Source organism: Chiloscyllium punctatum, chromosome 29 (assembly GCF_047496795.1).
Source record: "Chiloscyllium punctatum isolate Juve2018m chromosome 29, sChiPun1.3, whole genome shotgun sequence".
NCBI lineage: Eukaryota > Metazoa > Chordata > Chondrichthyes > Orectolobiformes > Hemiscylliidae > Chiloscyllium > Chiloscyllium punctatum.
Window position 1 is genome coordinate 59,784,704 of NC_092767.1, and position 25,767 is coordinate 59,810,470.

The 25,767-nt window shown below is 43.1% G+C and overlaps 1 protein-coding gene across 1 annotated transcript in view; it reads right to left on the reverse strand.

The window, feature by feature from the left end:
* LOC140454442 (transmembrane protein 87A) overlaps positions 1 to 25,767 on the reverse strand; it is a 73,199-nt gene that overhangs the window by 15,760 nt on the left and 31,672 nt on the right. The window contains exons 9-15 of the mRNA XM_072549177.1: positions 21,099 to 21,160; positions 13,385 to 13,568; positions 12,816 to 12,915; positions 10,950 to 11,043; positions 8,672 to 8,745; positions 3,690 to 3,796; positions 1,465 to 1,523 (exon numbers count right to left, since the gene is read on the reverse strand). Coding sequence (XP_072405278.1) covers positions 1,465 to 1,523; positions 3,690 to 3,796; positions 8,672 to 8,745; positions 10,950 to 11,043; positions 12,816 to 12,915; positions 13,385 to 13,568; positions 21,099 to 21,160 — 680 coding nt within the window. The remainder of the gene's footprint in view (positions 1 to 1,464; positions 1,524 to 3,689; positions 3,797 to 8,671; positions 8,746 to 10,949; positions 11,044 to 12,815; positions 12,916 to 13,384; positions 13,569 to 21,098; positions 21,161 to 25,767) is intronic.

Sequence of the window (25,767 nt, forward strand, 5' to 3'; positions counted from 1 at the left end):
GATTATGGATGTGTTGGTGCCTCTGGAGTTTGGCTCACTTTGTTTTGCTGGAATAGTTATCGTACAGTAAGAACTATCCCACTTTTAATTTTGTACGATGAGGGCAATTTGCAAGAATACCAGTGAAGGAGAAAGCCAAAATTTATACTTCATGAGAACAGTGCCACTTCGTTGGCACGTGGACTGATTAGTAAAAGGATTACCATAAGAATGCATCAATTAATATACGTCAACTGTTAACGGTCAGATTTTGTTTAGATTTCAAATCAGGCAGTTTGACTCTCGACTAGTTAGGATACTACCCTAGAAATAAGCCTGCAAATTCCTGTTACCTGTTCTGAAACAAGCAGAATGCATGCACATTCCTTCTCCTTGTAAAGAACATAGATCTGTGCATTAATATATGGAGCTTCCAGTTCATGCTGCTGCGTGTTGCTGCAGAGTCAACTGGCAGTTCAAAACTGATTGGCAGCAGACCTCTTTGCACACTCAGGGTCATTCAACAAACGTTATGACAAAATCATAATAATTCCCTTTAATTTGATAATTCTTGCAGGCTGCCCTGACGAATGCAAGGAAAGTTTCAACAAAATGTGGTCTTTTTTAGATTTAATACAGAAAGTGATTAGGATTTAACTGTCTGAGAGTGAGATGAAGATTCAATACATGACTTCAAAGCAGAATTATATAATGATCTGGAGAGAAAAAAATTGCAGCACAAAGGGGTGAGGCGCTGGAGTGGAGGGTGAGGGGCATGAGGCATCGGAGTGGGGACGAGGCGAGTTGGTCAAGTAGAGAACCAGCATGAACACAATGGGCTGAACAGCCTCATTCTGTGCTGTAACCAGTCGACAGATTTTGATGATGGTGGTGGTGGTTCAGAGGAACTATCACCAAAATAACAGGTGAAGTCTCTGTTCTTCCAATAGGGCACTGGTCCATTTAACAGACTGAATAGCTAATGATAATATTAGGAAGTTCATGTTTATTTTCTCATATTACAGCTGGGACCTTGACTTAAACTTGTGGACGCCATTAAACAGAGCTCATCTTCAGCACCACCTCGAAAGTATCAACTTGGATCATGTGTTTAAACCATCAAGTGGGTTTGAACCCATGACGTTCAGGTCAGAAGAGCCTGTACCACCAACTGAATGGGTCTGTTAAACTAGTAGAACAGAAACCCTTCTGAGGACTGATGATACCTGCACAGAAAAGCAGTGGGGTCAGGAAAAACAGATCGGAAGATATTATATAAGTTCTATTGTTGGCTAAATGGTGTTGAAGCATGATCCTTTATTAAGTTGGCTGCAGTGACCTGATGCATCATTAGCAAATATGCACTGGTACTAATTCATGGAGCCTTATAAATAGGCTTCCTGCCCTTACTGGAGAACAGTCAGTCAGAAACACAAGGGAAGCTGACACTAACTACACAAACAGTGCGACGAGATATTTACTCACCGACTGACAGGCTGGAAACCTGAATGTCATAGTCACCCAGATAATAAAAATCACTGAAGCTGAGGAAAGAACACAAACATCTGTGATGCAGTTACCATTAAAACAAACTTTCCATTTACAACAAGCCAAAGAAAAGACAAAGAAGAAACAGGAGATCAAAATTTCGACTTGAAAATGTTTTGCGATTTGTCTGAAGACACGAATGACTTTAGGAAAAACCCACACACAAATCTTGTACATCACTTTCTGCCTTTCTAACCCCCATCCGAAATGTTGGAATCCTCAATGCGTCCTTGTCAAGGACTCAATGGCTCACAAACTATTCCCCAAATTACTGGGCAGGTGGCTTATCTGTTACATCCCCCTACCAATGATATCTACGCTCCAAGACTGAGAGCGAGCGCTAACACTGCCAGGAGTGAAGCCTCATTCTCCAAATCTACCAGAAGACTGGTAAACAAGCGGAAAACAAAACCGTGATGCTGTTGGAGAAGGATTTACTCTCAAACATATTCATGAGTAACAGTTTGGACGTGACTTCTGTTCTCTCTGAGCCAGTCTGCTGAATTTGCAGGGTTTGGGGCAACATTTTAATGCCCATTCTAAAATAAGCCGTAATGGGGCCTTTAAGTCTGGAATCTCACCTGGCAACATATTGTATGAATATGTTATAAACTGCAGGTTGACGATGTCATTCTACTCTTTTACCTTGAGAGTCCTAATACTAAAACCCCACAAACCTCTAAAACTTCTTCATAACACAGGTTACAACCTTTTGAGGGAGGAAAATTGTGCACCAAACTTGACTGCTTTGGGGTCAATTTAGAACAATCACAAGTAACACAATAATATGCTGGAATATGAGAAATGTAACTGGCGTGCTCATCATCTCTCCTCAATGCAAGTACTCTGGGGTAAAGACAGGCCTCTTTGAGCCCAATCACAAGGCTCACCTGAGTAAACTAATACAAGGTGGTGAGAGCTAGCAAGGATCTTCCTGCAAGCAGGTATTGCAGCCAAAGTCAAGATAGGGGTTACAAACTATCCACAGCTGGAATCACTCCATGGCATTCAGAAATGGAACTGTGGCTGAATCTACCTCTTCCAAGCCAAGGCCACTAAATGTCAAATTAGATCATTGAGTCACGTCACTGATATTTGCAGAGATTGGGGGATCTAGCCAAGATGCATATCTGTGCCATGCAGTGCAAAACTAAGCGAATTTGAGTAGGTTGCATGGCTTCTCCAACCTGCTGCACCAAACACAATTACTGCTGATGCTACAATTTCGGTCCCCATATCTCTAATTTTTACAGATCAAAAAATCTCTCTCTGCCATCATATACTCAACAACAGAGCATCCACAACCTTCCCCAACTTCCAACTGCAGTCCTAAATATTAGATCCTTATCTTGAGATTGTGTTTGCTTGGTCTGGATTCCCCAGAGGAAATAATCAGTGTCTGCTCTAACAAGCCCCTGAAAAACTCTGCATGATTCAATTAAATTCCCACTTTCTTCTAAACTCCACAGCACTGCCCTTAGTCTCTCATCATTAGACAACCCTATTGTTCCAGGAATCAACCTCATGAACTTACCCTGCCTTCAAGGAGAGTACATTTGTAGGTTTGGAGACCACAGCTACACACAGTAAATCCATCGTGTGGTCTCACCAAAACCATATATAATTGCTGTTCTTGTAGTCCAGACCCTTGCAGTAAAGTTAAACATGCCATAACCAAAGTCCCAGTAGCTTTATCTGCCATGTCAAAGTACACTCAAGTCTCTAAGCAACAATGAAAAATTTCATGCTTTTTAAAAAGTCTGATTTTCAACTATTATAGCCAAAGTGAATAACTGCAGGTTGAGATTATACCTCCACTTGTCACCTTGTTGTCAACTCTTTAACTAATTTATATCTCTTTGCAACACATGCCCTCATAATATACACTCCCAGCTAGCTTTGTGTTGACAGCTATCTTGGACACACAACTCCTGATTTCTTAGATACTAACTAGAACATGAGGTCAAAGCTTGATTCATAATGAGAACCAAGTTGCCTGTAACTTCCAATACTGATTAAAAGAACTGCACAACTGCTGAAGATCATAGAGCATTGAGGTGGAAATCTGCATTTCAAGCAAGTTATTTTCACACCTGCAAACATTGCTCGTCACCACTCACAAACACCCACTATTTAATATTGTGTAAGAATGGAAGACTTACCAAAAACAGCAAAGATTAAAGTATTGGTGAAGTGTCGGTACAACGAGAGTTTCACCAGACTTCTGCGGAGTTTCAGTTGCTTCATCGTCTGTGACAGGCTCACAAAGATGTGTAGATGGTCAAGGAAAATAATCTTTTTCTCAATGAAATTCTACGTTTCTTTGGTTGGGCGGGTCCCTCATCTGAGTTACAGCAACATGTTTGTGAAGAGAATATAACCAGCTCGCAACCAAACATGGCGTATCCATTCACGATACGCATTCAAAGGTTCGTTGTAGGGAAAAGGTCTGGAAAGTTCTGAGTTGAAATCCAATTCAGTGTAAGTATGAACTTGTTACTCTGGGAATCCGGGAAGCTGAGAGGATTTTTAAAAAAAACTTGGTGACTTCTACTGTTTTCAAAACACCAGGACCACAAATGGAGCGAGAGAGAAAAAAGGTAAAGGAAAGATTCCATCACATTAAGTAGTGGTAATTCCTGAACTGTAACCTTAAAAAACAAAAGGCAAGTGTAGAGGATTCCACTAAAAAGTGGGACATTTGACCCACAAATCATTATTCTGAAAACATTGATTTACCATAGTTAGATATTGATGTAAATCACAGCATTTAACATAAAGAAAGTGGCATTACTGCAGCTCGATCTGGTGGGTGAGACTGATGTAGGAGTGCATAATAAACAAACAGCTCTCCTTCCCACAGCAGTGTTTCTCTGAAAGCTTGCTTCCTAATTTCTGAACAGTGAGTGAGGTTAATCGAAGTGAAACTCAAAAATCTCACAGTTTTTCCCAGATTCACCAAAATGATACAGAGGGTGATGCAAGGCACCCACCAATGTACAGTGTGACCTTTAAGAAGCCCTCTTTGCTGGGAATATTTCACAACATAGCTCAACCAATACCAAAAGGATGAGTACAAAGAAAGTGCTTTCTTGGACTTTTGGATGTCTTAATGTTTCAGTACTATTTCTGTTTGCCCTAAGTAAATGAAAGGAATACTCAGACCCATTTTGACTTAATTTTTTTTTAAGGACCAGGAGGTTGAACAAAATGCTCTGAACAGCCCCTGGATGTGGGATGACTCCCACGGAATCTCCTTGTCAATCGAATCTCTGAGAAACTTGCTTGCCTCCCCTCATTATCCGCCTTAGCTGCAGGGCAGTCAACATTTAATCCTTTACATTCCACCATTCTAGCTAAGTGTCTTAATAGCAAACAACAGAAGCCTAAGCTGCTTTGGTCTTCAATCTCTGAATCTGCAAAATGTATTCAAGATACACTGTCTACCGTTCAATCATTTGAATATACCAAGTTTAAGATTAAAGATGGATTTTCTCAGTCTAGCATCCAACAGCAGTGCCCTGAAGCTGCCACTGCAAACTGAGTAATATGACTGAACCCCACATCGATTTGCGGTGGCTTGTCACAATTTCCATGGAAAATTGCTTCAGACTGGTAAGGCGAGGCTTGAAACCCAACATCATGAAGAAAATACAAGCTTTGTTGGATAGAACAGCTAATAACTTAAACAGTACTAAGTAATATGTGTCCCTTTAATAGCACCCTTCAAATCTTTGACAATTGGAAGGGATAAGTCACTGAGTCAAGGACTTGTACATCACAGAAACAGACCCTTCAGTCCAACTCGCCTATGCCCATCAGGCATCCTAAATTAATCCAGTCCTACTTGCCAGCATTTGGCCCTTAATCCCTCCAAATCCTTCCTATTTATGCACCCATCCAGATGCCTCTTAAATGTCTTAATTGTACCAGCATTTTCTGGCAGTATGCTCCATACATGCATCAACCTCTGTGTTAAAAAGTTGCCCCTTAGGTTCTTTTTAAATTTTTCCTCCTCTCACTTTGAACCTATGCCCTCTAGTTCTGGACTCCCCCACCCCAGGGAACAGACTTTGTCTATTTATCCTATCCATGCCCCTCATGATTTTATAAACCTCTATAAGGTCACTCCCTCAGCCTCTGACGCTCCAGGGAAAACAGCCCCAGCCTGTTCAGCCTCTCCCTGTAGCTCAAACCCTCCAAAGCCAGCAACATCCTTGTAAATCTTTTCTGAACCCTTTCAAATTTAACATCTTCCCTACAGCAGGGAGATCAAAAGTGGCCTATCTAATGTCTTGCACAGCCGCAACGTGACACCTCAACTCCTATACTCAACACACTGACAAATAAAGACTGCCTTCAAATCAAGGTTTGAAAAAACTCAATATTGTCTGAAAATGGTCTCTAGTTAGATTGTTGGATTTACAGAAGATAAATTCTTAATGCTTGAAGCCATTTTTGGGCATTGACTTTTAAGATGTTTTCAGAAAGAGTACTAAATTCTTTGGAAAAAAGCCAACAAAATTCTTTTTTTCTCTAGCAGGCTCAACATGACTATCAGGCAACAACAGGAAATTCACCAGTAGAATTCACCAGTCAAGCAGAGCAAGGGGAATGGCAGCCAGCAGCACTTCTTCATCCTGATTCATTCTCACAAACAGAAAGATACATGGGTATACAGAAGCTAGGGCAAACACAACACATATTGCACACAGCAGGCAAGAATCCCATCCCTCTTCAGGAGCAGCCATTCTGAAAGCAAACTGGTCTCAATATTTCACTGCATTTGTCAAATTCTGGTGCTGTCACTACTGATTCAGCAATGTTGTGCAGGAACCTTGTGCATCAGTGCCAATAAGACACAAGGAGAAAGTGAGGACTGCAGATGCCGGAGATCAGAGTTGACAGTGTGACGCTAGAAAAACACAGGCATGAAGGAATGAAGGGCTCTTGCCCGAAACATCAACTCTCCCGCTCCCCGGCCGCTGCCTGACCTGCTGTGCTTTTCCAGCATCACACTCCCGACCCCAATAAGACACAAGACCATTCTGCAGTACTGTCACAGATTTTGCTCTTTGAAAGCTGAAGGTAGGTTCATTTTTGTTTTGAGCTGTCTCTGATGAACTACGACAACCCATCTGGTCTTCAATGCCGTTAGGGAGGGAGTTCCAAGATTTTGACCCAGTGATGCTGAAAGGACGGTGACAGATTTCCAAATTGCAACGGTGAGAGAGTTGGAGGGTGGCATGCAGGTGGTGACATTCTCATATCTGCTGCCCTTGCCTTTCCAGATGGTAGCAGTTGTGTTTTGGGAAGGTGCTATTTAAGGAGCCCTGGTGAATATGTGCAGCAGCATCTTGTAGATAATACATACTGCTGCTACTCTACTGCAAATATCTTGCACACCCCCTCAATGATTTATTGCTATCATTTGAGGAATACAAATATATGCAATATTCAAGGTGATCTATAGGACTTCCTCTATTGTACTTAACTGTTTTTAACTTCCTTTTCCAGACACCAAGTAAAACATGTGATATGGTTAGGGTCGAGTACAGTTGAAGTGATTAGGGCTACACTGATAGGATTAAGTCGAGTGATTAGCTCTAGTGGAGGATAAGCATAGCTAGGACTAGTCAGTCAAAAGACCCATTTTTGGCTGCAAGGTCTTTAAAATAAAAGTTAGCATTCTGTTGACTACAACGATGTTGCAGATTTATTCAGTTCACTTCAACCCTGATTATTCCATTTTACAATTACTGATTAAATTTCACCTACCATTCTCTCCACTCACAATTTATTCAATCTGTTTCCTGTTTCCCTTGAAGCCAGCTCAAATTCAAATGCACCTCATCATCTCACAGAAACAAAATTCACCAATTTGCATAGATCTTTTGAACAGATGTCACTGCAAGAAATTTGAAACTTTAATCCCCTTTGCAGCACTCCATTCATCCTCACGTCATGCAGCCACCTCACCCCACCTCACAAGTGTACAACACTAACAGTACCCACACCTCCTCTAAGTGCAACACTGATATCTCATCATCTCCCATGTGACAATGACACCATCCCTCCATTCCCAGTCCCAACACACACATCAATCACAAAGTCATTTTGCAATCCGTCCCCAAGATGTGAAGTTAAATATTAGCCTTTTAAGTAAAGCTTTATTGAGTGAATTGTGGAAGTCCCTGCACTTCTACAGTTTCGACAGAGTAACTGGGATTCCACTTACAGTCATACAGCATGGAAACAGACCCTTTAGTCCATCTAGTCTACGTCAATGATGTTCCCAAATTAAAGCACAATCCCACTAGCCTGCATTTGGCTCATATTCCTCCAAACATTTCAGCTGGTTCCACCCTGCCTCCTTGAGAGGAAGGGTCACCTGGGAGTGTCGAAGGCATGGAGGTGGATCATGCTCAGGAAAGACAGATCACATCCAAAACGAGACACAGCTAGAGTCAGTATATCGCTCGGGGGATTTGGAAGCAGCATGGGAATTCAGTGTAGAGGGTGAGGGGTTCATTTTGATTGGGTTTTTTTGGCTCATTGCTTCAAAGGTCTCTTTCAACAGGATAAAGGGAAGTCTAGGATCAGGGGTCCAGCACAACAGGATGAGTTCATGGGGAAACTCAAGTTCATTGGCCAGTGATAGCTCTATATATGACTATAATAAATTACATTCAGACTGAAGGTAAAGATGGAAAATATTTACAGGCTACAAACTAAAAACTAGTATGAAATGTTTGAAAATCAAAATAAAGTAATTAAAATTCAGATACCACACAAGGCGATGCATTAAACTGCATGACATGGGAGCTGATGGTCTCACTGTAGGTCACAGACCACATTTGTAGCAAGTGTTGGTTGTTTGAGGAACTCTACCTCAAAGATGATGAGCTGGAGACTGAGTTTCAAACACTGCGACACATCAGGGACAGGGGGGGATTACTACAGTGTTTCAGAAGGCAATCACACCTCTTCGATTAATTACCACTTCTGGCCAGAAGATCAGATTGCACATTTAGGAACAGAAATAAATGAACAGATTTTCACCAATCACCATACTGTGTTTGAATGACAATACTTATCAGAAGCTCGTAAGAAACTCATGGGAGGAAATGCGAGCAAAAAGGATATCCACCATACAATACAGGAGTCTATCAACGCCAGAGAAATCTCACAGATGGTCATGGCTGCCGTAGAGCGCTCCTAAGGAGGAACATCATTCATTAACATAACTAGTATAGTATCATAATGATTCCTATATCATATACTGGATAAAATGTATTAGCTGCAGACAAACCTCCTGAGTCTCACTGCAACAACAGAAAAGTGCAGTAGCGGAGCTTAGCACTTTCATAGCAGACTGGCAGAGGCCCAGTTAACACTGATGGAGGACATTGCATACTGGATCAATAAATCTCTGCATAAATGATTTTTAAAAAAAAAATGGAGGCAGGTTTCCAATGATACCATAACCAAGTTAAAAACTTGAAGCTGCACCAAACAGTCAGACTTCAGCACATACCCGCAGCAGTGAAGTTTGATACTGAAAACTGCAAAATCCTGAGAAGAAAAGTCACAAACAGCTCAAGTGCCCCAAATAATGAACTTTACATATAGCTGGAAGAGTTCCACACAGCAGCAATACCATCATTCACCTTGCAAACATTCTCCCTTCCTGATCTCATATAATCCAAGTGCAGCCCCTAAATAAGGTTAATTGAATGCAGGTACTGCTCGGTCCTTCTTGCCTGACAAAGTGGTGGGGAGGCTTTCTTTTAGAGCTTCTGTAGTTCAAGTAATGAATGTGGTTTTGTCCAAGCCGCACAGTGACAGTCCTGGAGGCAAGGTTAGGAAGTGGCATTCCCATGTACCTGCTGCTTCTGCCCTTACAGTCATAGAGTCATAGAGATGTACAGCACAGAAACAGACCCTTCGGTCTAACTCGTCCATGCCAACTAGATATACCAACCCAATATAGTCCCATCTGCCAGCACCTGGCCCATATCCCTCCAAACCCTTCCTATTCATATATCCATCCAAATGCCTTTTAAATGCTGTAATTGTACCAGCCTCCACCACTTCCTCTGGCAGCTCATTCCATACATATATCACCCTCTGTGTAAAAAGGTTGCCCCTCAGGTCTCTTTTATATCTTTCCCCTCTCACCCGAAACCTATGCCCTCTAGTTCTGAACTCCCTGACCCTCGGGAAAAGACTTTGTCTATTTATCCTATCCATGCCCCTCAATTTTGTAAACCTCTATAAGGTCACCCCTCAGTCTCTGACGCTCCAAGGAAAACAGCCCCAGCCTGTTCAGCCTCTCCCTGTAGCTCAAATCCTCCAACCCTGGCAACATCCTTGTAAATCTTTTCTGAACCCTTTCAAGTTTCACAACATCTTTCCGATAGGAAGGAGACCAGAATTGCACACAATATTCCAACAGTGGCCTAACCAATGTCCTGTACAGCTGTAACTCCTCCAAATTTCATTTCATCAGTAAACTTACTAATCAGACAACATATATCATTATCCAAACCATTGAAAGGTGATATAAACAACAGAGGTCCACCACTGATCACAGACCTCAAGTCAGAAAACCAGCCCTCCACTACTACCACGTACACGTGTGTGCAAGCGTGAAGTGAGAGAACGCGCGCGCGCGAGAGCGAGAGCGAGTGAGTGTGTGTGTGAGAGAGCAAGAATGTGCGAGAGCAAGAGCGAGAGTGTGCATGAGAGAGAGTGTGCGTATGTGCGTGGTGGAAGCGTACACGTGTGTAGCGTATGTGGGTGTCGGAATGTATTTGGGGTGTGCGCACGTATGGGTATAGGGCTGTAGGCGTGTGAAAATGTAGGGGAGATGTGTGAGGATGCACGGGAGCAGGGGTGGGGGATGTGCAGGTATGTGGGTGGGGGCGGGACTATGTGCGGGAGTGGGTAGTCGATATGCGAGGATGAGTGCATGGATGGATGTGTGTGGGTGAGGGGAGGACTGGAACCAGGGTGGGATTGTTCCATGGGAAGAGGAGATCATAATTTAGCAAAGCCACTGTAAAGCCCTGAATAGGAATCAAACATACCACTTCCTTCATTATGCTGCTTTGAGATTGTCAAGAACGCAGCACTCCATTAATCAAGTCAGGCCAACAGGAAGTTTCTGCTTCGGAGAAGCATGAAAATGATCTGGCTGTGTGGATCCCAGAACCACACAGACCAGTTTCCACTGCTGGTTTCTACTGTGGGTGACACATACCCTGTGCCAATAACACATTTCATCTGGGGAAAGGGTTGTCCTTTGGAAAAGGCTATTTTTGCTCCTGACTAGGTCATTGAAATAAAAATCACGAGTCAACAAATTTTGCTGTGAGGCCACCAGAGCAAAACAATTCTAGTTCAGCAAATGTTCTTACCACAGCAATGCGCAGGACTCCCTCTACTGATGAAAATAACAGGTACAGCAGGCCGATTCCAATTACTTGACTCGAAGTGGTTCCCAGCCTAGGTCTGATTAAAAATGTGTATTAATATTTTAGTAGCAGCAATCACATGCCTTCAAGGTTTTGAAAAATAACTTGACCTGCTTTTGGACAGCCTCCACTGCTTAGAAGATGCCAGTTGTCAGGAAGATGCAGTGAGACTGAGGGGAACTAGCTTACACCTTGGAAATTCACTTTCCGTTTGAGCTTGGACACTGATTAGTGGCTATTCCAACCCGAGGACCTCACAAAGTGCAAAGCGAGCACTCCGCCCAGTTCTGTTAAAAAGACCAACCTAAAATATCGACAATTTCTCTCACAATATAGGCTCTTTAGTGAGAATACTTTTGCTGTAGATTTCCAGTGGCTGCAGCATTTTGCTTCATACAGAGCAGACCTCACTTGCTTTTCTCCAAATAGTGGCCCTCAAATCACTGAATCCACCTAAATGGCAGATGTTGCCTCACTTTAACATCTTATTAGCATCTTCAACAAAGCAGCACTCCCTCAGTACTGCAGTGAGTTTTATTTCAGATTTGGTGCTCAAGTGCACCTTGAAACCACAATCTTGCAATTCAGAGGCTACCAACTTTCTCTTATTCATTCATGGGACGTAGTCATTGAAGACTAGGGGAGCATTTACTGCTAGTTTACCGAGCTATGACCTGAATCATGCTATTCCTAAGAGTCACTCACAGCATTTGAGAATAGTAGTTTGAGCTGATTTCCCAAGATTGAGTTTGTCTTCCCTTAGCTGTGGATTCACAGCTCTGACTGGTACGCAAGCAATTTGATGCAGACTGAGAATTGTAATAGAGATTTTCCTAGCCATAAGTTTGCAGACATTACAAAGATAGTTAGAGAGACAGGTAGTATTGAGGAGGCAGGGAAGCTGCAGGAGGGTTTGGAGAGCGGACAAAGTAGTGGCAGATGGAGTACAATGTGGTATAGTGAGAGGTCATGCACTTTGGTACAAAGAATAGAGGCATGAATTATTTTCTAAATAGGGAGACAATTCACAAGTCTGAAGTGCAAAGAGACTTGGGAATTCTAGTCCAGGATTCTCTCAAAGTAAACTTCCAAGTTGAGTCAGTAGTTAGGAAGACAAATGCAAAGATGGCATTTATTTTGAAGGGACTTGTACATCTGAGGCTCTGGTCAGACCATATTTGGAGTATTATGTGCAGTTTTGGGTCTCATATGTCAGGAAGGATGCACTGGCCGTGGAACATGTTCAGAGGAGATTAATGAGAATGGTCCCTGGATTGAAAAGCTTAATGTATGAGGGACGTTTGAGGACTCTAGGTTGATACTCAATGGAGTTTAGAAGGATGAGGAGGGGGTACCTATTTGAAATATACAGCACACTGAATGGTGTGGATAGAGTAGATGTTGGGAAAATGTTTCCATGGGGAGGAGGGACTTGAACCTCATGGCGTAGCCTTAGAGTAAAGGGAAGACCTTTTAGAACAGAGATAAGGAGAAACTTCTTCAGCCAGAGAGTGGTCAATCTATGGTACTCATTGCCACCATAGGCTGTAGAGGCCAGGTCATTGAGTGTATTAAAGACTGTGATAGACAGGTTCTTGAGTATCAAAGGGATCAATGGTTACATGGAGAAAGTGGGGGAATGGGACTGACAAACTTATCAGCCATGATTGAATGGTGCAGCAGACTCGATGGGCTGAATGGCCTAATTCCTCCTAGGTCTTATGGCCTTAATTCAATTTTGCACAAATTACAATTTTTAATATGTAAGGCAACCACAGTAACTCATGAAATAGTAAGTACACATCTTACTTGACAATACCATAGCCAAGTGCTGCGATAATGACCAGGACCCGGGCCAGGGTACGTTTCACAGCTGATAGCAGCTCTGCAAAAACCACTGCTCCGTGAACTGCAAAACAGGTTTAAAGTAAAGTTGGACTTAATTTGTGTCAGAGTAGATCAATATTAGTTAACTGTTATAGCCTGAAATATATCAATGAATAAACTAGAATCTTAAATTATGCTCTCAATATACAGGATTGGAAATATGACCTGAAAACGAGAGAAGTTTTTTACGAAGTTCCCTTTTGCCCCTTACCCCCAAAGAAGCTGGATGGTCATGCTGGTCCATTGTGCTGGCATTCCTCTCACACCTTGCTCACGTTCTTTATGAGCTGCTTCACAATGAATGCAAGCAAGCTAGGATTGTACAGGGGTCAAGCCAAGCTCAGTGTTGTCCCCATCCAGAAACCCGCAATGTCAGAGTCAAACAAGACAGACTGATATCCACCCCACCACCTGCCCAAATCCAGCTTTCATCCATTTCAATTTCAGCTTACAAAGTGAATAACTTTTTAATCATCAGTGAGTCCATTTACCTGAAACACCCTGCTGAGCGATTGTGTGGAATTCTGCATAGAAGACTGCTTTCTCCAACATTCCCAACAGGATGACTCCACCAATCCAATACTGAATCCGAAGCAAATTCTTCCAGTAACAAGCCAACAGGAAAAGCCAGACAACACTGTAGAGCACATAGATGATACACATCACCATGTAAAACTGCAGGAAAAAAAATAGCAAGTGAGGTGTATGATTCCACATGCCTGTGTGACAGGAAATTATTCAAGGCTATTGGCAGTAACAGTGTAAACAGAGGTGGCACTGATACAAACTGGGGGAAGGGACAATACACAGAATTAATTGGGTTTTAGAGAGTGATGCTGTCTCATTGTCTTGATGAGCTTTCTGTCATTAAGATTAGATTCTCTACAGTGTGGAAACAGGCCCTTCGGCCCAACAAGTCCACACCACCCCTCCAAAGAGTAACCCACCCAAACCCATTCCCCTACCCTATGTTTACCCCTGACTAACGTAGCTAACACTATTGGCAATTTAGCATGGCCAATTTTTCTGACCTGCACATCTTTGGATTGCGGGTGGAAACCGGAGCACCCGGAGGAAACATTAAAAAAAAAGGAACTGTGGATGTTGGAAATCTGAAATAAAAAGAAAAGTTGCTGGGGAATTTCAGCAGATCTGGCAACATCTGTGGAGAGAAAGCAGAATTAACATTTCAGGTCCAGAGAGCCTTCTTCAGACATAAATAATACTTCAGCCTGTCATTATGGAGTGCTTCCAAAATTGACATGGATTTGCAAATGGGAGATCATGCTCAATGAACCAAATCAAATGCCTAGCTGAGGCATTGACTGAAGTATTGCACATGGGGATGTCTATGTATGTGAGATTACCTGAAAGCATTTAAGAAAGTCCCTTAGAAGAGACTGTCAGCTGAAACTGAAGTAAAAGGTATGGCGGGAAGATTATTGACCCGATTCCGAAATTCATCAAACATAAGGAAATGTCGAACAAGGATAATGAGCAGCTACTCTAATTGGGGCATGAACTACACAGTGCAACTGTTTAGAAAATAAACTTTGGGTAAGTTTACGAATGACACAACAATGGATAACACCGCAAAAAAAAAATGTTGCCACAGTCCAACCAGACAATAGGGCTGTCAGAGAGAGCCAGATGCTGAAGGTTTAACCTGAGGGCCATCATGCCTCAAGCAAGGGGAGAGATGGAGAAGCAGAGTCCTTCACGGTAACCTCAGCCAGCGCGGGACTGAACCCATGCTACGTGCATCACTCTGCAAACGAGCTGTCCAATAAAAATATTCATTGCTTCAGTAAATGGGCAAAACTACTATAAATGGATTTCAATTTAGGCAAACACTTTAGACTTCAGAGAATAGACTACTTGAAACCAGAATCTGAAATCTGTACCTGAAAGCTTTCAAAACAAAACAGATGAACTCAGTGCAAATAGAAATAATGGTAAGGTAAAAGAAAGGATATCTAGAGATCGTGTGGAAAGAGATCAATCTGAGACTGGTACAGTTGAGAAAAGAAGTGAGTTAAACAGTCAGGGCACGCAGGGACAAAACAAAGAACAAGGCAGGACTCAAATCAAACTGCATTTATTTCAATGCAAGGGGCCTAACAGGGAAGGCAGATGAACTCAGGGCATGGTTCGGAACATGGGACTGGGATATCATAGCAATTACTGAAACATGGCTCAGGGATGGACAGGACTGGCAGCTTAATATTCCAGGACACAAATGCTACAGGAAGGACAGAAAGGGAGGCAAGAGAGGAGGGGGAGTGGCATTTTGATAAGGGGTAGCATTACAGCTGTACCGACTGAGGATATACCTAGAAATACAACCAGGGAAGTTATTTGGGTGGAACTGAGAAATAAGAAAGGGATGATCACCTTATTGAGATTGTATTATAGATCCCCTAATAGTCAGAGGGAAATTGAGAAACAAATTTGTAAGGAGATCTCAGTTATCTGGAAGAATAATACAGTGGTTATGGTAGATTACATTAGATTCAATTCCCTACAGTATGGAAACAGGCCATACGTCCAACAAATCCACATAGACTTTCCGAAGAGTAACCTACCCTCCCTATATTTACTGCTGACTAATGCACCTAATGCTATGGGCAATTTAGCATGGCCAATTCACCTGGCCTGCACATCTTTGGATTGCGGGAGGAATCCGGGGAGAATGTGCGAATTCCAACAGACAGTCGCCTGAGGCTGGAATTGAACTCGGGTCCATGTCACTGTGAGGCAGCAGTGCTCACCACTGAGCCACCGTGCTGCACATAGACTGGGACTGTGTTAAGAGTTTAGATGGAGAGGAATTTGTTAAGTGTGTACAAGACAATTTTCTGATTCAGTATTGTGGATGCACTTACTAGAGAAGGTGCAAAACTTGTCTGACTCTTGGGAAATAAGGCAGGGCAGGTGACTGAGGTGTCAGTGGGGGAGCACTTTGGGGCCAGTGACTATAATTCTATTCGTTTTAAAATAGCAATGGAAAAGGATAGACCAGATCTAAAAGTTGAAGTTCTAAATTGGAGAAAGGCTAATTTTGACGGTATTAGGCAAGAACTTTCAAAAGATGACTGGGAGCAGATGTTCGCAGGTAAAGGGACATCTGGAAAATGGGAAGCCTTCAGAAATAAGATAACGAGAATCCAGAGAAAGTATATTCCTGTTCGGGGGAAAAGGAAAGGCTGGTATACAAAGAGAATGCTGGATGACTAAAAAAATTGAGGGTTTGGATAAAGGCAGTAGGCGCATACATAAGAGGGAAATCAGGAGGGCAAAAAGGGGACATGAGATAGCTTTGGCAAATAGAATTAAGGAGAATCCAAAGGGTGTTTACAAATACATTAAGGACAAAAGGATAACTAGGAAGAGAATAGGGCCCCTCAAAGATTAGCAAGGCAGCCTTTGTGTGGAGCCACAGCAGATGGGGGAGATACTAAATGAGTGTTTTGCATCAGTGTTTACTGTGGAAAAGGACATGGAAGGTATAGAATTTAAGGAAATAGATGGTGACATCTTGAAAAATGTCCATATTACAGAGGAGGAAGTGCTGGAAATCTTGAAATGCATAAAAGTGGATAAATTCCCAGGACCTGATCAGGTGTACCCAACAACTCTGTGGGAAGCTAGGGAAGTGATTGCAGGGCCTCTTGTTGACATATTTGTAGCATCGATAGTCACAGGTGAGGTGCCGGAAGACTAGAGGTTGGTGAATGTGATATTACTATTTAAGGAAGGACAAGCCAGGGAACTATAGACCGGTGAGCCTGATGTTGATGGTGGGCAAGTTGTTAGAGGGAATCCTGAGGGACAGAATGTACATGTATTTGGAAAGGCAAGGACTGATTAGGGGATAGTCAACATGGCTTTGTGCATGGGAAATCATGTCTCAAAAACTTGACTGAGTTTTTGAAGAAGTAACAAAGACGATTGATGAGGGCAGAGCAGTAGATGAGATCTATATGGACTTCAGTAAGGTGTTCGACAAGGATCCCCATGGTAAATTGATTAGCATGGTTATATCTCATGGAATACAGGGAGAACTAGCCATTTGGAAACAGAACTGGCTCAAAGGTAGAAGACAGAGGGTAGTGGTGGAGGGTTGTTTTTCAGACTGGAGGCCTGTGACCAGTGGAGTGCCACGAGGACTGGTGCAGGGTCCACTACATTTTGTTATTTATATAAAAAGATTGAGGTGTGAGCAAAGGAGGCATAGTTAGCAAGTTTGTAGATGTCACCAAAATTGGAGGTTACCTCGGAATACAACGGGATCTTGATCAGATAGGCCAGTGGGCTGAGAGGTGGCAGATGGAGTTTAAGTTAGATAAACGTGAGGCGCTGCATTTTGGGAAAGCAAATCTTAGCAGGACTTGTACACCTAATGGTAAGATCCTCGGGAGTGTTGCTGAACAAAGAGACCTCAGTGTGCAGGTTCGTAGCTCCTTGAAAGTGGAGTCACAGGTAGATAGGATAGTGAAGGTGGTGTTTGGTATACTTTCCTTTACTGGTCAGAGTATTGAGTACAGGAGTTGGGAGGTCATGTTGCGGCTGTACAGGACATTGGTTAGGCCACTGTTGGAATACTGCGTGCAATTCTAGTGTTCTTACTATTGCAGGGATGTTGTGAAACTTGAAAGGGTTCAGAAAAGATTTATGAGGATGATGCCATGGTTGGAAGATTTGAGCTATCAGGAGAGGTTGAATAGGCTAGGGCTGTTTTCCCTGGAGCGGAGGCCGAGGGGTGGCCTTATAGAAGCGTATAAAATCATGAGGGGCATGAATAGGGTAAATAGAAAAAGTCTTTTTCCTGGGGTGGGAGTCCAGAACTAGTCGGTGTAGGTTTAGTGTGAGACGGGAAAGATATAAAAGAGACCCAAGGAGCAACTTTTTCACTCAGGGGGTGGTGCGTATGGGGAATAAGCTGCCAAAGGAAGTGGTGGAGGCTAGTACAATTGCAACATTTAAGAGGCATCTGGATGGGTATATGAATAGGAAGGGTTTGGAGGGGTATGGGCCATGTGCTGGCAGGTGGGACTAGATTGGGTTGGGATAACTAGTCAGCATGGTCGAGTTGGACCGAAGGGTCTGTTTCCATGCTGTACATCTCTATGACTCTAATAGAAAACAGTAGGCATAAAAAAGCCATTTTCTGATTGGCATATTACACCTAGTGATATGCCAGAGGAATCAGTGCTGTGACTTCAAATATTTATAGTTCATATGAATGACGTAGATAATGTGACAGGAGGCATGGTTAATGAATTTTTTCATGACAAATGTAGGTCAGGCAAGTAAACTGTGAACAGGATATGACGAAGCTACAAAGGGATACACATAGGTTGAATGAGCAAAGAGTTTAGAAGGATGTAAGGCAGCCTTACTGAAACACAGAAGGCTCTTGGAGGCTTTGACGGGGTAGATGCTGGTGAGATTGTTACCCCTCTTGGGCGATTCTAGGACCTGTGCATAATCTCACTCTAAGAGGCCACCTGTTTAAGACAGGAATAAGAAAGAATTTCTTCTCTTGGAAGATGGTGAATCTGTGGAATTCTTTCCACAGAGGGCTGTTGAGGCTCTGTCGTTGAAAGTATACTGAAAGCTAAGATAGACAGGTTTTTTAAATAGTCAAGTGATAGGGAGAAGGCAGGAAAGTGGAGTTGAGGATTATTTGATCTGACTGAATGGCAGAGCAAACTCTACAGGCCAAACCAGCTCCTAAATAGAGTCATAGAGATGTACAGCATGGAAACAGTCCCTTTGGTCCAACCCATCCATGCCGACCAGATATCCCAACCCAATCTAGTCCCACCTGCCAGCACCCAGCCCATATCCCTCCAAACCCTTCCTATTCATATACCCATCCAAATGCCTCTTAAATGTTGCAATTGTACCAGCCTCCACCACTTCCTCTGGCAGCTCACTTCATACCTGTACCATCCTCTGTGTGAAAAGGTTGCCCCTTAGGTCTCTTTTATATCTTGCCCCTCTTACCCTAAACCTATGCCCTCTAGTTCTAGACTCCCTGAGCCCAGGGAAAAGACCTTGTCTATTTACCCTATCCATGCCCCTCAATTTTGTAAACCTCTAAGGTCACCCCTCAGCCTCCGGGGCTATAGGGAAAACCGCTTTAGTCTCTCCCTGTAGCTCAGATCCTCCAACCCTGGCAATATCCTTGTAAATCTTTTCTGAACCCTTTCATGTTTCACAACATCTTTCCGATAGGAAGGAGACAAGATTTGCATGCAATATTCCAACAGTGGCCTAACCAATGTCCTGTACAGCCACAACATGACCTCCCAACTCCTGCACTCAATACTCTGACCAATAAAGGAAAGCATACCAAATGCCTTCTTCACTATCCTACCTACCTGTGACTCCACTTTCAAGGAGCTATGAACCTGCACTCCAAGGTCTCTTTGTTCAGCAACACTCCCTGGGACCTTACCATTAAGTGTATAAGTCCTGCTAAGATTTGCTTTCCCAAAATGCAGGACCTCAGATTTATCTGAATTAAACTCCATCTGCCACTTCTCAGCCCATTGGCCCATCTGGTCCAGATCCTGTTGTAGTCAGAGGTAAACCTCTTCGCTGTCCACTTGGTGGTGGGCAAGTTGTTGGAGGGAATCCTGAGGGACAGGATGTACATGTATTTGGAAAGGCAAGGACTGATTCGGGATAGTCAACATGGCTTTGTGCGTGGGAAATCAGGTCTCACAAACTTGATTGAGTTTTTTGAAGAAGTAACAAAGAGGATTGATGAGGGCAGAGCAGTAGATGTGATCTAAATGGACTTCAATAAGGCATTCAACAAGGTTCCCCATGGGAGACTGATTAGCAAGGTTAGATCTCATGGAATACAGGGAGAACTAGCCATTTGGATACAGAACTGGCTCAAAAATAGAAGACAGAGGGTGGTGGTGGAGGGTTGTTTTTCAGACTGGAGGCCTGTGACCAGTGGAGTGCCACAAGGATCGGTGCTGGGCCCTCTACTTTTTGTCATTTACGTAAATGATTTGGATGCGAGCATAACAGGTACAGTTAGTAAGTTTACAGCTGACACCAAAACTGGAGGTGTAGTGGACAGTGAAGAGGGTTACCTCAGATTACATCTTATAGTTTTACAGACAGGCGTTGACTGGATCCTCCTGTTATACTTTGCTAGGAGAAAGCCATTCACCAAAAGGCCCATGCTAGGGTTTATGCCCCACACAAGCCTACATTACCTCATCTACTGGCTACTCTTCCAAGTCCATTCTCCTTCATTCACTTCTACAGCTTCCCCTTAAGTGCACCCATGCTTTCCGCCTCAAAGCAAGCATTTTTTGAAAAGAAGTTTCTCCTGAACTCCTTGTGGTTTTATTGGTGACCATCCTACATTTGTGGACCCTGGTTTTGGACATACACATGGTGGCAGCATGCTTGCTTGCAACAGTTAAACACATTAGTCTTTTTATGGTTGTTTACAGAATCTGGCTGAACAGAAAGTAGCTGCTTTGTTTGTCAGTAATGCCCACATCCCACAAAAATAAAGTTACTTCAAATATTGCAAGCTGTTGAACTGAATTGCTTCAAACTTCACCGTAAGATGCGTAAACCCCAGTCGTTCAGTTCAAAACATCTATTGCGAGACACAGCTCTGATGATGGTGACGCAGTAGCAAGGTCCCCCGGTCACACCTTTATTAAGCTGCTCCCATCATGTATCAGCTCTGCACAGGGATACCTTCGCAAAACAAGCCTCAACTCTCTTTACATTGGAAGATAAAAAACAATGATGTTTGTGAGGATTTGACCTGTGGTGACCTTAAAATAGGCATAGTCACAGAAGGGGTGTGCGTGTGCGAATGCATATGATTGAAAGAGAAAGAGTGCGAGCATGTATGTTAGAGAAAAAACAGGGTACTCTTTAATCAATTGCAAAAATTGAAAACTTTATAAAGTGCATGTTCCCAAAGCAAACCCTACTTTAAAAAGATCCTGAATAAACTGCAAATCAAACACCTTGCCTGTTCATTTGCAAGTATGGAGTAAATCCTTTTTCCACATGAGACTTTTAATTAATTGCCCAGTTTAATTCTCAGGATTTTCCACTCATTAGCCCACATATGTAGCTAGATGAAAACACACTTTAAAACAATCAGATTTATTAGTAAATTGCAACCATCAAGGTGAGTATAATACTTACAATCATTAAGGGCCAATCTGTAGCAGAAATGTATCCATGGGGTCCCAACATTTCTACTTCTACTACAAGGAGAGAAAGAGCACAAGATAACAATCAGTTCAGAAGTTTCAAGTGTGAAGCAGCCTCATTAACATGCACATGTTACACTCAGGGCAAGGTGACCTTTCATTGGTTAGACACCAATATGTTCATAGGCTCCATGAATTCTCATGCAAAAATTATACTGGGTAGTATCTCATCAGGTTACCTGCACCATATGCTACTTTCTTGCATCATTTGAGCAGAATTTATTTTAAAATGACATTGTATATCAGTGTCAGTCAGGAGAAAACATGCTACCTTAATTAGTCAATCCCGTACAACAACCAACTTGAAGTGCAGGTCATCAATACGAAATATCCCTTGCTAAAGTTTGATGTGGTGAACAGGACCAACATTTGATGCAAGTTATAATCCTTGTAAAAATCTATGACTTTTTAATTGCGGAATTTCAAAGTGTCTGATGTAAATAAGCCAAAGGCCAATATTTCAGAATCTAGTATTATTCCTGCAACAAATAAACTAAAATCAATACTACTTAGCAGGCAACTAATACATCAACTAAAGGAAAGCGCTTTTAAGATTACTAAATACTTTGTACACCATACTTCTCTGGCAGATATACAGCATCATAAAAATCAGTCTCACGCTCTTGCAAGCAGAGCTCATTTCTCCCTGCCATGCCAGGTTACAAATCTAATGTCCTTCAAAAGCTGGAAGGATTCAATTTCCATTATCAAGACCTGCTTTAGCAAATTGCATTCTGTTAACGCAACTGCTATCTTCTTTTCAAATAGAGAACTTGTTCTCACAAGCATCTTGCTCAGTTGCAACACAAAATCAGTTTCTGCCTGCTTTTAACACCAGCTGCATACTCGATGTCTCTCCAAAATTTTGTATTAAGATGTAGAACATAGAACATTACAGTGCAGTATAGGCCCGTCAGCCCTCAATGCTGCCCTGACCTGTGAAACTCATCTTTCCTACGCTATTCCATTTCTGTCCATATGTCTATCCAATGTCCATTTAAATGCCCTTAACGTTGGCTATCACTTGATTACATCAATCTGTCTCTGGGTCGTTATTAAGTCTGGCCACCATCTGCCCAGCCAGTCAAGAACATTTTTTTTTCCACCTTTAGTTAAAGGGGAAAATACAAATTAAAATGCAATATTGTCAAAATTCTTAGCATCTACTTACAGCGTAGTAGTATTTGGGAAAGCTACCATGGAAATGTAATGACTAAAGGAAAACCTAATTGTTTAATTGCAGAATGGGCTTGTAGGAAAAGTTTTGGATATACTTATCCCTTTTCGACAGTCTGATGATTGTGCTACAGCAAAGACCTTCTCAATACCAGAGATTATAAACATTCTAACTTCCTGCCTGGAGTACAGCGATCATTCTTGCCCTTTGTCACATTTCAGTACTTGCAATCCTCTGATACAAACCCGGCACTGAGAACAACTATTTTCATTATAACAGTCACCCGACTTGTCTGAATGGAAGGAGTACACCTTCAAAACCTTTCATGTGAACCTGCGATAAACAAGTCAAGTTTCTTTTGGGTATTGAGGTTTCATTGCAATTTTCTGAAATACTTCCTCTGACAGACACACTGGGCAAATGGCCCTTGTAAAACTCAAAACAATGGGGTGGCACGGTGACTAAGTGGACAGCACTGCTGCCTCACAGCACCAGGGTCCCAGGTTTGATTCTCAGCCTTGGGCGACTGTCTGTGTGGAGTTTGTACATTCTCCCGGTTTCTGCTTGGGTTTCCTCCGGGTGCTCCGGTTCACTCCCACAGTCCAAAGATGTGCAGTTCAGGTGAATTGGACATGGTGCTAGGTGCATTAGTCAGAGGGAAATGGGTCTGGGTGGGTTACTCTTCAGAAGGCTGGTGTGGACTTGTTGGGCTGAAGGTCCCGTTTCCGCGCTGTAGGGAATCTAATCTAATCTAGTCATGAGTTAATTCTAAGTCCCCAAGACGTATTACCTTCTCTAATCACACAATGATTCTGTCTACTTGAAATTTCTTCACATCCTTTCTCTCCCATCGGAGTTAGAGTCCTCTTGCTTTTGAGATTCTAATTCAAATGTTCAAATTGATCTATGCCTTAATTTTCGCATTTCTCTTCCTTTTGAATGTATATATTTGCCACTTCCAACTCAACTTGATTAATTTGCATTGAAGCCGGACTAACTCAACTGCTACTGGGATCACCCTTTTCCTCTCAGTTTATGTACTGAAGTAATATTTCAATAATTTGTTTGTTTAGCCCCTATTCAAGTCAACCTCAAAACCTGTAAGCCACAGGCTTCCATTAACACTTGTTTACGGTTCTAAGCCATTCACAGATAGGACTTCTTTCCAGAAATGCCTGAGCACCAAATAAGCAAAGGCAAACATGAAATTTTATTTATCTAAACTTTGGAAAATTCCACTGCATCCAGTTTTGCAACAGGGTTTCAATTCTACAACAGCCTTCCATTTGCAACTAATCCTGTCATGAACTTTAAAAACAAATTCTCAGCAACCAATAGAAATAAACCACAGGGCAAGATTTAATATCTTAAGGTTGGAGACTTCAACAAATCAACTAAAATTAACATAAATCAAACACTACTTAACAGGGCAACTACATAAACTAAATAGAAAGTGATTTCACATTCACATTTAAAGTGAGATAAATCTTACAACTTCATTCGTGGTACTGTGCATGTCTGGCAGAGATATAAAGAACAAAGAAAATTTACAGCCCAGAAAAAGGCCCTTCGGCCCTCCAACCCTGAGCCGGTCCACACGCACTGTTTAAACCTGTCAGTCAATTCCTAAGCATCTGTATCCCTCTGTTTCCCACCTACTCTTGCATCTGTCCAGATGCATCTTAAATGAATCTACCGTGCCTGCCTCTACCACCTCTGCTGGCAACACATTCCAGACGGCCACCACCCTCGGTGTGAATTACTTGCCATGTGTATCCCCCTTAAACTTTCCATCTCTCACCCTGAAAGTGTGACCTCTCGTTATGGAATCCTTCACCCTGGGAAAAAGCTTGTCTCTATCCACCCTGTCTATACCCTTCATGATTGTGTAAACCTCAATCAGGTCCCCCCTCAATCTCCTTTTTCTAATGAAAATAAACCTAACCTACTCAACCTCTCTTCATAGCTAGCACCTTCCGTATCAGGCAACATCCTCAAACCTTCTCTGCACCCTCTTCAAAGCGTCCACATCCTTTTGGTAATGTGGCGACCAGAACTGTACACAAGAGTCTAAATGTGGCCGAACCAAAGTCCTGGACAATATTAACATGACTTGACAGCTCTTATACAACATACCCCATCTGAAGGTAAGCATACCATATGCCTTCTTGACCACTCTATCCACCTGTGCAGCAACCTTCAGGGTACAATGGACCTGCACTCCCAGATCTCTCTGCTCATCAACTTTTCCCAAGGCTCTTCCATTTATTGTATAATTCGCTCTAGAATTAGTCTTGCCTCAATGCATTACTAGAATATATCCCACCTCCTTATCCTCAGGATTACTTCTCCCTGTCAAACTGCAACTTACAACATTCGCTGACTCAGCCCAAGTCTTCCATATTTAACTTCGCTCAGCAAAATGCACTGCTTGCTCCTTAAAAATTCAAAAAATCTGGTTTATCTCCATAAATTCATCTCTGTTTACTGTCTTCTTTTCAAAGAGACAGCCCACTCTCACTACCATCCTGCTTTGGCATTATCACAAAGCTAATCTTTACTTGGTGTTCACAGGAACTGTATGATGTATCAGTCGGGCCAGACAGCAGCTGCCCATTTTCTCGAGTTTCTTCTCCTTCACTAGCAGATCACGTGGGCTATCTCCAGGCAGGAATAAGAAGCAGAGTTAATATTTCAGGTTTGTAACCTTTCACCAAGTCCACAAAAGGTCAATCTGAAATATTAACTCTGTTTTGAGAGGGGGGGGGGGGGGGGAAAGGGGGAGAGAGAGAGTGTGGGGGGAGAGAGAGAGTGTGAGGGGGGGGGAGGGGTGAAGGGGGGGGTGAAGACGGGGGGGGGTGAAGACGGGGGGTGAAGAGGAGGGGGGGGAAAGTGAGGGGGGGGAAAGTGAGGGGGGGGAAAGTGAGGGGGGGGAAAGTGAGGGGGGGGAAAGTGAGGGGGGGGAAAGTGAGGGGGGGGAAAGTGAGGGGGGGGAAAGTGAGGGGGGGGAAAGTGAGGGGGGGGAAAGTGAGGGGGGGGAAAGTGAGGGGGGGGAAAGTGAGGGGGGGGAAAGTGAGGGGGGGGAAAGTGAGGGGGGGGAAAGTGAGGGGGGGGAAAGTGAGGGGGGGGGAAAGAGAGGGGGGGGAAAGAGAGGGGGGGGGAAAGAGAGGGGGGGGGAAAGAGAGGGGGGGGGGAAGAGAGGGGGGGGGGAAGAGAGGGGGGGGGGAAGAGAGGGGGGGGAAGAGAGGGGGGGGGAAGAGAGGGGGGGGGAAGAGAGGGGGGGGGAAGAGAGGGGGGGGGAAGAGAGGGGGGGGGAAGAGAGGGGGGGGGGAAGAGAGGGGGGGGGGAAGAGAGGGGGGGGGAAGAGAGGGGGGGGAAGAGAGGGGGGGGGGAAGAGAGGGGGGGGGAAGAGAGGGGGGGGGAA